The sequence below is a fragment of the Salvelinus alpinus genome, chromosome 22 (genome assembly GCF_045679555.1).
Source record: "Salvelinus alpinus chromosome 22, SLU_Salpinus.1, whole genome shotgun sequence".
Classification (NCBI taxonomy): domain Eukaryota; kingdom Metazoa; phylum Chordata; class Actinopteri; order Salmoniformes; family Salmonidae; genus Salvelinus; species Salvelinus alpinus.
In genome coordinates, this window is record NC_092107.1 from 7,702,842 (window position 1) to 7,716,924 (window position 14,083).

Below are 14,083 nucleotides of genomic sequence, written 5' to 3' on the forward strand. Positions count from 1 at the left end.
AGAGATACTGGTGTGCACGAGGGTAAGTAATAATATTGGGACGAGGTAGTTGGGTGTGCTATTTACAGATTGGCTGTGTACAGGTACAGTGATCGGTAAGCTGCTTAAAGTTAAAGAGGGAGATATAAGACTCCAGCTTCAGTGATTTTTGCAATTCGTTCCAGTCATTGGCAGCAGAGAACTGGAAGGAAAGGCGGCCAAAGGAAGTGTTGGCTTTGGGGGTGACCAGTGAAATATACCTGCTGGAGCGCGTGCTATGGGTGGGTGCTGCTATGGTGACCAGTGAGCTGAGATAAGGCGGGGCTTTACCTAGCAAAGACTTATAGATGACCTGGAGACAGTTGGTTTGGCGATGAATATTTAGTGAGGGCCAGCCAACGAGAGCATACAGGTCGCAGTGGCGGGTAGTATATGGGGCTTTGGTGATAAAAAGGATGGCACTGTGATAGACTACATCCAGTTTGCTGAGTAGAGTGTTGGAGGCTATTTTGTAAATGACATCGCCGAAGTCAAGGATCGGTAGGATAGTCAGTTTTACGTGGGTATGTTTGGCAGCATGAGTGAAGGAGGCTTTGTTGCGAAATAGGAAGCTGATTCTAGATTTAATTTTGGATTGGAGGTGCTTAACGTGAGTCTGGAAGGAGACTTTACAGTCTTACCAGACACCTAGGTATTTGTAGTTGTCCACATATTCTAGGTCAGAACCGTCCAGAGTAGTGATGCTAGTCAGGCGGGAGGGTGCGTGCAGCAATTGGTTGAAGAGCATGCACTTAGTTTTACTAGCATTTAAAAGCAGTTGGGAGGCCACGGAAGGAGTGTTGTATGGCGTTGAAGCTCGTTTGGAGGTTTGTTAGCACAGTGTCCAAAGAAGAGCCAGATTTATACAGAATGGTGTCGTTTGCGAGAAATACACAACAGCTTTCTGTTTTCTCAATGACATTCAATTCAGCATTTAAAGTTAAGTTTATCACTTGAGCAATTCTGAACACAAGTCAGAGACCACTATGATGACACACCAAATGCGTTTGGATACTTTTTGTCTTCTTTTAATGCCATTTAAAGAGATTATTCGATACTTTTGTATACTTTTTAGCCAGTAGTTTTGAAAGTAGCCCTCACGAGCCAAAAGTGGTCACCAGAAATTGCGTACTATGTCAAATACTGTATGTGCAGATATGTGTACCACATCATTGCTCTCTCTTGCTCTGCTGTGTGTGCATCTTGCTGTCTTTCACTCAAATGGCGAGGGGCTGAAGCTCCTTAGCTAGAACCAGAATTGATAGGTGGCTGGGCCATGTGGGGGAAAATGTCGGGATAATGGCGCAGCACAGCTTCCAGTAAAATAGTAACTTTCAAACTATGGATTTCATGGCTAATTAAGGTAAGGCGGTAATTCTGCTCATAGATTATGCATGTATGAAGTGCACATTGACACATCCAGCCCAAAGCGGGAGGTTTAAAAAATTCCAGAGGTTGTCTTTAAAGGCCTAGTGCAGTCAAAAACATGATTTTCCTGTGTTTTATATATTTCCACACTGAGGTTGGAATAATATTGTGAAAATTATGATTTTGCCCTTTTAGTGTAAGAGCTGTTTGAAAAGACCGCCTGAAATTTCAGCCTGTTTTGGTGGGATGGCGTTTTGGCCTGTCTTGTGACATCACCAGGAGCTAAATTGGTTAAAAGAGTTCCAAACCTCTCTGCAAATAAGAGCATGTTTTCCCCTCCTAATTCAGACCACTCCCAGACAGTCCTAGCAACATTACTGCTTGAGAAATTGCACTTTGCTGAGAAGCAATTTTTTAAAACCATTTTAATTGAAAACAATCACAGTAAGGTACTTAATTGTTACCCAGAAATGATTTGATATTGAGATAAAAACGGCTGCATTGAGGAAAGTAATTCAAGAATAAGTTACTGAATTTGGGTAATCCAAAAGTACAGTGCCTATAGAAGGTCACCCCCTTGAACCCCCCCCCCCTCTCCCCATTTTGCTGCCTTAAAATAAAAGGGATTAAACTAGATTTGTTTTTCCTACAGATCTACAAAACCTAATAACATTTTCAATGTGAAAAAAAAAAAAAAAGTTAAATTCCTCAAAATATACAATTGGTTGTGTGAGTGTGAGTATTACTGTATGATGTGCATGAGTTTGTTGTAATTGACAGTGGGTGGTGGTATGTGCATCAAATTGAGGGAAGTAGTACATACCCAGCTGGGCTGATTCCAGCTGCGAGTCGAGGCACTCCGCCGACGTCATGTGACCCGAGTCTGGGCTGCCTTAGGCAGTATTACTTATGGCTAGGATGCGGGGATTGAGCTCGGGCCGATTCCAGTGTGAGTTATCTGGCCCAAATGTATTACTTGGGGCTCGGGCCGATTGGAGCTACTCTCTGGCAGATGATTACATGGGCTGCTTTATATAACTTTTTATTTTTCCATATTTGCTCATTGTTTCTGTGATCAAAAAATACAATGAACATTTAAATTAAATTATTTTAAGATTCCTGTTTAAGTAGTATTTTGATACTTTGCAAGGCAATTGATAAGCATTAAAAACTTTGTGGATGGAGCCTCCCGAGTGGCGCAGCGGTCTAAGACACTGCTACAGATGCTAGTTCAATACCCGTGCTGGCAGCGACCGGGAGACGCATGAGGAGACGCACAATTGGCCCAGCGTCGTCTGAGTTAGGGGAGGGTTTGGCCGGCCGGGATGTCCTTGTCCCATCGCGCTGTAGCGACACTTGTGGCGGGCCAGGCGCATGCACGCTGACACGGTCACCAGGTGTTTCCTCCGACACAATTTTTTTTGGGGGTGGATAGGTATAATTTCTATGCATAAAATGTATAATAGTAATATTTAAAATTACTAAATTGGGTAATTTTGTATACATTTTATTTACATTAGCATCGAGTCGCTTCTGGGGGGATTCTGGTAAGATGTCGGCTGAATTCCGGTACACGGAAATGGCCCGATGTACTTGGGACAATTCTGGGCAGTCATTCATTCTGATTCCGTGCTGAGTCCGACACCCAATTCCGGGCCGATTCGATCAGCCACTTCTGGGCCAATTCCTCATTGCTAGCTGGGTAACATTGGTTTTGGTATGTTGTCACATGATTGGTTTTTGATTAATTACATTATTCATCAAAAAAGTCGTTACTCACCGGTTAATGTTATAACTTATTACATTTAGCGGAAAAAGTTAACCGTTCGGGAAGTTATTACATTAACCAGTTTTATTACATAAAAAATCTAAAAAGTTATTACAAATAGAAAAATTGTTTATTACATCAACCGTTGGAAAATGTATTACATTAACTGGTGTTACAGACCTCACTGACCATTTTACTCGCCCTAGCAGAGCTGGTTAGACTTGTTTTCAAATGATCTGGACAGGTGAGGGACTATACCATAACTGGGTTACTGTTTTGCATGTACAAGACACATTCAAGAAACACCCACATCTAAGCACGCTTCCAAGACACAAATCTCACATTTCTTAATGAGGGCGAGGAAAACCGAGGCAAAATCATCCAATCCAGCCCGTCTAACTTAAATGGGTGTACACTCCAGTTAAAACCAGTGGGACCATACTCACAAACTTTTGCTTAACTCGAAAGTGATGGGATAAGAATGTGACAAAGTAGCTGATTATCAAAATGTATCTAAAACGTTCATGTCCATGTAGCCTCATAATATGTAATATATGGTTATTAGGCCCTAGCAGTGTGTTTGTAAACAAGGCTGGAGAAAGAAATAGGTCATTATTAAATGTATTATTATTCTTTATTTTTCAAGGTGTTGCCTGCACTTCCCTTCTCAACACACTAACACAATGTCAGGAACTAGTCACTTTAAACTGTGAGCTATTTATCCAGACCCATTTCCACACGTGATCCAGTTACTTTGATTATCAGAACGTGCCAGTGGACTTCTGGTAAGGATACTTTTGTGAAAATGTGTTGGATCACGTCCAACTACATCACTGTTTTTTAATTGGCAGATACGGCATCTGTTACCAGATGCGCTTTGCCGATCAGTGTCGTGGCTCCTTTTTTCCTCAAATTGTTATCCTTTTTCTTCTCCTTCTTTCTAGGCCTACAGTACACTTTCAGAGCCTACCCTCCCAGAGGGGATGACGGAAGGGTTGTGTCCCAAATGGCACCCTACAACTTTTTTTCCATACTTTTTACAGGATGGATGGAATACATTGACCAATGTGTATTATAAATACAACATGACCCTCACAGGATTATTTGGGTCAAACACATCTCACAGTGACCCTGGAGAAACTAGATGCCTTATCTCAAGAAAGGTATCTGGCCAGTTCTGACACGAAAGCTTTTTAACGACACACAGTTCAAGCCACACTTCAACACATTGATTGAAAATGTCTCTATGTTCTATTCTCTTAGCAGATAGCTTCTCGGGGCTTGATCTAACATAAGTTTACATATTCTTGACCATATCATTATTTTCACTCTCAGGTCACAGGTCAAAAATGTGTGTTTATAGTTTCTTTCATTGTTGCATCATTCACACCAGACCAATCTGAAGGGAGGCCATTAAGCCTAATGACACTCTGCACCTCCCTGGGACTAACCCTTCAATTGGTGTAACGAGAGACAAGAGACGGCGACCAAGGGCTACCTCTGTGGTTGTTTCAGCCTCTCTGGTCTCACAGGTAGGTGTTGGTAAATTGTTTTCAAGGGAATTGAGAGATACAGTGGACTAATGACCTGTTCTCTGAAGACTGACAGACAAATTCAGTAAACATGTTTTCTTGCTCAATTGACCAGCTTCTACATGCTATACCCTAAGACATGAGGATAATGGACAGGCATTCAAGTCGTCTACTTAGCCTCCCAATGTCTTTGGGTTTTTATGTGGTATACACTTTGTTATATCTCAAACACACAATATTACATACCATTGTTTACCTTCCCTTGAAGATATAACCATATAAATAGGGTGGCAGAATGTTACCCATTTTGAACCACTGAAACCCCAAAGGAGTTGTCTTTGTAATGACAGAAATGTTCAGCAAGACTAAAACAAGTGGCCTTCTGTCAAGTTGCAAGTATCCCTAACCCGATATAAGTCAGGCCTGTGTACTACAGATGTCGGATCTTAAAACTATAAAAGTCTGGGCCTCCCGAGTGGCACAGTGGTCTAAGGCAGTGCTAGCTGTGCCACTAGAGATCCTGGTTTGAGTCCAGCTGGCCGCGACCGGGAGACCCATGGTGTGGCGCACAATTGGCCCAGCGTTGTCCAGGTTAGGGGAGGGTTTGGCCGGCAGGGATGTTCTTGTCCCATCGTGCACTTGCGACTCCTGTGGCGGGCCGGGCGCAATGCATGCTGACATGGTCACCAGGTGTACGGGGTCTCCTCTGACACATTGTGTCAAGAAGCAGTGCGGCTTGGCTTGGTTGTGTTTTGGAGGATGCACGGCTCTCGACCTTCGCCTCTTCCGAGTCCGTACGGGAGTTGCAGCGTTGGTACAAGGCTGTAACTACCAATTGGATACCACGAAATTGGGGAGAATTTAAAAAAAATAAAAGTAAGCGAAGATATGAAAATGTTTTAAGATGGTCATATCATATTTGATTTTGAATTTTAGGACCCCTTTAGGTATATTAATAAAAACATATTGACAAATAATTTCATAAAATATTGAATTTGGCCTTTATTACTTTAGCCCAAAGAAACACAATGAATAACATTCATGAATGGCAAAAAATACAGTAAAAAAATAAATCACAAGGAATAAGGTTTTGAAGTGTCTGTCCTATATCTAGGAGATATAAGAAAGCTCAGGAAATATATGTGTTATTGGCACAAAACTACCTCCATACTTTCATTAATATGTATGGGTTACATTCAGACGAGTCTGTGACACTTGTGAGCAAAACGGAGAACTAGTGAGAGTCTCATCTTTCCATAGTGGGGTCATATTAGTTTGTAGCTTAAACGGTACAGACAGAAGTTGGCACATCAGCGTTATCATCCCGTGACACTTGTAGGTACATTCAAAGATATACATTTTGCTAATCGGTACCACCTCAACATTTTGGGGAGCATGATGTCCCTGGCTGGATGGGTTGTGTCAATCAAGACGTAAGCAGTCCGCTGGGGGTAGATAGATGATACGGACCACTTCAATATGAACTTTATGAAGGTTATAGTACTTTGTACAAAGAACAATTTTTATACGCTCTGACAATATTTTACAGTGAATTTTGCAATTGAAATGTTTTTCATTACATACATTTTTATCATTAATTCATGCAAAAACTGGCTACTACTAGTCTAGCCCTTCTCTGATTCACTTCCTGGAGCTGAGCAGTGGTGCAAAAAATGTGCACAGGTGTGAGCTAAACTTTGCTGAAATCTGTGCATTTTGTGGAAAGCCTTTAGAGACAAAGAAAAATTAACCCTTGTGGTCCAATTACTAAATAGGAATTTGGCCATGCTCTAACAAGGTCTGTTCAAAATATAGCCCAAAAAACTTGAACATTAACTTGAAAATATAAAAATTGCACAGAAGTGAGCTAAACTTTGCTGAGATCTTTGCATTTTATGGAAAGCGTGAATATGAACTTCAACAATATTACCTTGCTACATAAACAACATCCTATTCTATCGCATACCTCATCTCATAGTCAGTCCTATAGACATGGTCTCATTAGGAAGGTAACCTCCAGAGTGAGCAGTGTGTGTCTGAGGGGTTCACCTGTCTATCACTCCATACATCTCACACGTTGCTATGGCAGTTGAGATACTCAGATACTGCCCCATAAAGGTTGTGGTGCGGAGAGTGGAGAAGTGTCATACCTACTGTAGGTATGATCTGGTCTGCTCAGGTGGAGGTGTTCTGCTCTGGCCCTCAGTACAGAGATACAGAGACCATACAAATACACAAACCATACGAATGATCATCTTTAAGGAGAACCTACTTTGAAGACTTTGAAAATACTTACTTTGTTTCGATTAATGATCTAACTAATTCAGTTTAATATTGTTTAGGATTTCTCTCTAACTTTGAGTTAAATTAAGTGAAGATCTGTGAAGATCATAAAAAAAAATATATATAATGCTTCATGCTCACTAGAATGTGATACGGGTTGAATACTGGTCTGTGTGCTCACTGCATTGTAATGTAGGTGGCTGCTGAAGCTGGGTGGTTTTGGGTTGACTTGTTTGAGATCTGAATACCAACACCATTGTTTGAAGGAGAGCTATCATCGTTGAGAGGCTGACAGACTGCTGTATGGGTGGCAGTTACTGTTAAAATGTAATCAAATTGTTTTTAAATAGACCAACCAACAAAACTTGGATAAACTGAACATTCTCAGGTCCTGTGTACACCAGCCATGTGTGCCTGCTGTCAATGACAATGGATTTCAACTCCTCCCAGGAGATAGTGTTTGTGCTGCATGGACTGAATGTGACACAGACAAACAAACACATCTACTTCTCATTTACTCTCATCCTATACATCTTCACCATTTTTGTGAATCTGATACTGATCGTTACCATTTTTCTGGAGAAAATGTTGCATGACCCTATGTATTTATTTCTCTGTAATCTGTGTATTAATGGTATCTATGGCGCTTCAGCTTTCTACCCAAAGATACTTTATGACCTTTTATTTGACTCTCATGTGATTTCATACTCTGGGTGCATGACCCAGATATTGGTAATCTACTCCTATGCTTTCTGTGAATTCACCAGCTTGACAGTGATGGCATATGACAGGTATGTTGCCATCTGTAAGCCGTTACAATACCACTCTATCATGACTACTCGAAAAGTGTGGACACTGCTTCTTCTTACGTGGCTTTTCTCATGGCTAGAAAGTAGCATTGGGATGGGACTAACAGCTAAATTACCCCTCTGTGGCGTCGACATCGATAAACTCTACTGCTCAAACTGGGCCGTCGTGAAGCTCTCATGCGTTGACACCACTCTGAACAACCTCTACGGCTTCATTCTCACGTTTTCTCATGTTTCTCAAATGATACTCATCCTGATATCCTACATGAACATCATCAAAGCGTCTTTGCATTCCCGTGTGCAGAGAAAGAAGTTCATGCAGACCTGTCTGCCTCATCTGATCACCCTGACTAACTTCACCATATCCCTCACCTTCGATGTGATGTACGCTCGCTACGGCAGCAACACCAGCCTGCTGGCCCTGAGGAATATCATGGCGGTGGAGTTCCTAGTTGTGCCTCCTCTGGTGAACCCTATCATATACGGGATGAAACTCACTCGGGTTCGGAATAGAGTTGTACAGATGTTCAACCGGAAAGTTGCTGCCCTAATCTAAATGTATTGTGGTGATGCGCTTGTGTGTATCAACATATCTTTCTTGTTGATCTATAAAGCTATATTGACAATTTTCATTTGTAATTTTTCATAGACATTAGGAAGGAAAATGTGCAACTCTCGCTCACAATTAAAATCTTGGTGCTTTATTTTATCTAAATATTAAAATAATGATGTTCTAGCAGTCAATGGCCTTTGTCAGAATAATTTTTCATGGATGTCGTGTGGAATAACTTTGCCCCTCTTATTTGTTGTCAATGACTGAGATTCAGGTGTTTGGCTTCATGGAGTCATCTTGTTACCTTGACCAAACAAACTCAAAATAACTGTATATAGCCAACTTTATATACAGTGCATTTGGAAAGTATTCATACCCCTTGACTTTTTCCACATTTTGTTAGGTTACAGCCTTATTCTAAAATCGATTAAATGTTTTTTCCCTAATCAATCTACACACAATACCCCATAATGGAAAAAAACGTTTTTTAGACATTTTTGCAAATGTATAAACATTTTTTTAAAGTATTCAATCCCTTTGCTATGAGACTCGAAATTGAGCACATGTGCATCCTGTTTCCATTGATCATCCTTGAGATGTTTCTACAACTTGATTGGAGTCTATTGATTGGACATGACTTGGAAATGATTTGGAAAGGCACACACCTGTCCAGTGGTGGAAAAAGTACCCAATTGTCATACTTGAGTAAAGGTAAAGATACCTTAACAGAAAATGACTCAAATTAAAGTGAAAGTCACCCAGTAAAATACTACTTGAGTAAAATACTAAAAGTATTTGATTTTAAATATACTTAAGTATCAAAAGTAAAAGTATAAATCATTTCAAATTCTTAATATTTGGCAAACCTTTTTTGTTTTAAAAATTTATGGATAGTCAACGGCACACTACAACACTCAGACATAATTTACACATGAAGCATTTGTGTTTAGTAAGTCTACCAAATTAGAGGCAATTGGGATGAGCAGGGATGTTCTCTTGATAAGTGTGTGTATTGGACCATTTTCCTGTCCTGTTAAGCATTCAAAATGTAATGAGTACTTTTGGGTGTCAGGGAAAATATATGGAGTAAGAAGTACATTATTTGCTTTAGGAATGTAGTGGAGTAAATGCAGAAGTTGTCAAAAATATAAAAAGTAAAGCATAGATACCCCCCAAAAACTACTTGAGTAAAAATACTTTAAAATACTACTTAAGTACTTTACACAACTGCACCGGTCTATATAAGGTCCCACAGTTGGCAGTGCATGTCGGAGCAAAAACCAAGTCATGAGGTTGAAGGAATTGTCCATAAAGCTCTGAGACAGGATTGTGTCGAGGCACAGATCTGGGGAAGGGTACCCAAAACATTTCTGAAGCATTGAAGGTCCCCAACATCAGTGGCCTCCATTATTCCTAAATGGAAGAAGTTTGGAACCACCAAGACTCTTCCTAGAGCTGGCCACCTGGCCAAACTAAGCAATCGGGGGAGAAGGGCCTTGGTCAGGGAGGTGACCAAGAACCCGATGGTCACTCCGCAGAGCTCCAGAGTTCCTCTGTGGAGATGGGAGAACCTTCCAGAAGGACAACCATCTCTGCAGCACTCCACCAATCAGGCCTTTATTGTAGAGCGGCCAGACGAAAGCTACTCAGTAAAAGGCACATGATAGCCCGCTTGGAGTTTGCCAAAAGGCACCTAAAGGACCATCAACAGATATGAAAATGCCTGTTTATCAGTGAGAGGATTAGACACAAGATCAATGTTAAAGTCAGTGCTTCAACAATGGGGTGAAATGAAGGCCTAGATTCAATCAGATCAAGCGTTAACCGGCGATAGCAAGCTGTAATCTTACCACGCTCGTTGTTGCAGTAGTGTGACAGTAGTGTGAGGTCCCGTGTGGCTCAGTTGGTAGAGCATGGCGCTTGCAACGCCAGGGTTGTGGGTTCAATTCCCACGGGGGGACCAGGATGAATATGTATGAACTTTCCAATTTGTAAGTCGCTCTGGATAAGAGCGTCTGCTAAATGTAATGTAAATGTGACATTGGCGACGGCTGCTGCAGCAGCAGGTGTTTTCATTTTCCGTATTTTTATTGACTTTTAAAATATACAATCCACCTGCAGAGAAGCTGCTCCACATTTGCATTACATTTAAGTCATCTAGCAGATGCTCCCATCCAGAGCGACCACGGTCAAGCGCCCAGCTCAGGGGCACATCGACAGATCCCCCTGCCAGCTAACTCGAGGAACTGAACCAGCAACCTCACAGCCACCGATCCAGCACCCTTCGCTCCCAACCAACAACCTTCCTTTTTAGTGTCTTTCTTCATTTTTATATTTTTGCCGTCACTTTACCACTCACTCAGCAACTTCACTCTCACTCATCTCCAGATTCCAGATTTCGGTTTCCCTCATCCCATCCCACCTATCTCTGCTGGCCATCCCCTTCGGATTTCAGCGCATTTAGTGATGCTATGTTGTCTGTTAATTTCTAGATTTTTAAAGTTTGATTCAACGTAGGCTATTGAAAGATTTTTGTTCCCTCTGAAGGCCTTGGTTCGATAGTCAGAGTTCACTTGATAGTAGCAAAGAAACTTTATCCATGTTTACGAAGGGCATGTATATCCTAGTTTCATTACACATCACTTGTTATTGTTGCCAAGCCCATCAAGTCCCTGATTTGTAAACCACTGGTCCAGTCACAGCCCTTTGTCTTTTGACAATGTTAGGGGCATCCCCCCCATACACAGTGCTTTTACCATACACTGTTTTCAACTCACATATTTGACATACATGATTACATTGTGCATGTTCATTTATACAGTAATTATTATTCAAACATGTCCTCACCTGGGATTTGAACTCACAACATTCCGATCTTCATGCTATGCCACCTTGTCTATGTCAATGACTGATTTCACTTGTATTCCTACACTTTGCACTTCAAAGTAAATATCAGGTCTGTTAAAAATACATTCAAGAAAAACTATTATACTTATCATAGTGATTCAGGAGTACGATTAAAACAGACAACTATAGTGAAAACCCAAACTCAAATAGCTGAAATAAGTAAATGAACTCAATGATGAGAGAATAGTCAGATTAACTGATAACTAAAATAACAGTGCAGATGGCACTATTTTGTTAAGTGCAGAGATGTATTATAGGTAATGAACATGTATGGGACTTCAGAAATTCTACATATTGTGGTGCAGCAAAAAAATGATCTATATACCCCCAAATCCAAAGGTTGTGAGTTTGATATCCCAGGTATGAAATAATGAAATTTCAGTTCGAAGTGATCATGTCAAATGTGATCATATTGTCGCTGAATAAAGATTTTTTTAGCTGAACAGCGTACCACTTACCTTAAAACCTCCATACCATTTAATTATTTAGTTACCTTGGGACACCTGGGACCATCTTGTGACAAAAACCTCCAGGGGACCATGACACAACATCCTGACCTCTTTAGACGACCATTTTGTGACGTTCTGGGGACGTTCTAAAGACTAATTTTTGTTTGCAGGGACGTTCCCTTGAGACCATCCCGCAACGTCCTAATGACTAGTAAAATGAAAGTCTTGAGAACGTCCTAAAACAATAATGATATGGTCCTCAGTGACGTTCTGGTAACTTAAAGGGAACTAGACAATAGTCCCCCAGAGACATTCCCTTGGGTCTATCACGCGACGTCCTACTGACTAGTAATATTAAAGTCCTGAGAACATCCTAAAAAGGTCCTGACATGATCCTCTGAGACGTCCTGGTGACTTCCAGGGAACTACACAAAAGCCCCCCCAGAGAATATTCCCTTGAGATCATCACAGGGCATCCTAATGACTACTAAAATTAAAGTCCTGAGAACGTCCTAAAAAGGTCATGATATGGTCCTCAGTGACATCCTGGTAACTTACAGGGAACTAGATAAAGGTCCCCAAAAAAACGTTCCCTTGGGACCATCATATGGCGTCCCATTGACCATCATGAAACGTCTCCTTGTGGTCATTGAATGTCCCACGGATAACGTCATGTCAGACACAAATAGGAACCTTTTCATAATGTTCCCTAATGGACTTAAAAATAAATTATTATAGCATTATACTGCGTCCAAACCGGGATCTGTACTGAACGTCCTCTTACCGTCCCGAGGTTAACGTCATGTTTTAAAGTTCCTAAGATTTTCTCAGAATGTCAGTGGGATAACGTCTCGCTCAAACCCTTAAAGCAATGTTTCCCAAACGTGGTCCTGTGGACCCCAAGGGGTGCACATTTTGGTTTTTGCCCTAGCACTACACAGTTGATTCAAATAATGAACTAATTCATCATCAAGCTTTGATTATTTGAAACTGCTATGGAGTGTTAGGGCAAAAAACTAAACGTGCAAAGGACCAACTTTGGGAAACACTACCTAAAAGGGACCTAATGAGAACATTTCCAAATGTCCTTAAGACATCCCCTGTTTGCTGGGTTAATACGTAAGCTGAACAAAAATATAAACGCAACATGCAATAATTTCAAAGATTTTACTGAGTTGCAGTTCAGATAAGGACATCAGTCAATTGAAATCAATTCATTAGTCCCCATCATAGCACTGAAACTGCACTTGTGAAGGTGGTAAATGACCTTTTAATGGCGTCAGACCGAGGCTCTGCATCTGTCCTCATGCTACTAGACCTTAGTGCTGCCTTTGATACCATCGATCACCACATTCTTTTGGAGAGACTGGAAACCCAAATTGGTCTACACGGACAAGTTCTGGCCTGGTGTAGATCTTATCTGTCGGAAAGATATCAGTTTGTTTTTGTGAATGGTTTGTCCTGACAAATCAACTGTACATTTCGGTGTTCCTCAAGGTTCCGTTTTAGGACCACTATTGTTTTCACTATATATTTTACCTCTTGGGGTTGTCATTCGAAAACATAATGTTAACTTTCACTGCTATGCGGATGACACACAGCTGTACATTTCAATGAAACATGGTGAATCCCCAAAATTGCCCTCGCTAGAAGCCTGTGTTTCAGACATAAGGAAGTGGATGGCTGAAAACTTTCTACTTTTAAACACGGACAAAACAGAGATGCTTGTTCTAGGTCCCAAGAAACAAAGAGATCTTCTGTTAAATCTGACAATTAATCTTGATGGTTGTAAAGTCGTCTCAAATAAAACTGTGAAGGACCTCGGCGTTACTCTGGACCCTGATCTCTCTTTTGACGAACATATCAAGACTGTTTCAAGGACAGCTTTTTTCCATCTACGTAACATTGCAAAAATCTGAAACTTTCTGTCCAAAAATGATGCAGAAAATTAATCCATTCTTTTGTTACTTCTAGGTTAGACTACTGCAATGCTATACTTTCCGGCTACCCGGATAAAGCACTAAATAAACTTCAGTTAGTGCTAAATACGGCTGCTAGAATCCTGACTAGAACCAAGAAATTTGATCATATTACTCCAGTGCTAGCTTCCCTACACTGGCTTCCTGTTAAGGCAAGGACTGATTTCAAGGTTTTACTGTTAACCTATAAAGCGTTACATGGGCTTGCTCCTACCTATCTTTCAGAGTTGGTCCTGCCGTACATACCTACATGTACGCTACGGTCACAAGACGCAGGCCTCCTAATTGTCCCTAGAATTTCTAAGCAAACAGCTGGAGGCAGGGCTTTCTCCTATAGATCTCCATTTTTATGGAATGGTCTGCCTACCCATGTGAGAGACGCAGACTCGGTCTCAACCTTTAAGTCTTTACTGAAGA

General features: G+C 41.0%; 1 protein-coding gene across 1 annotated transcript; it reads left to right on the forward strand.

Annotated features, from left to right (window-relative positions):
- Positions 1-7,392: 7,392 nt before the first annotated feature.
- LOC139549849 (olfactory receptor 8I2-like) lies at positions 7,393-8,334 on the forward strand. Its single transcript, XM_071360588.1, has one exon. The coding sequence runs from the start codon at positions 7,393-7,395 to the stop codon at positions 8,332-8,334; it is 942 nt and encodes a 313-aa protein (XP_071216689.1).
- The last annotated feature ends 5,749 nt before the right edge of the window (positions 8,335-14,083 follow it).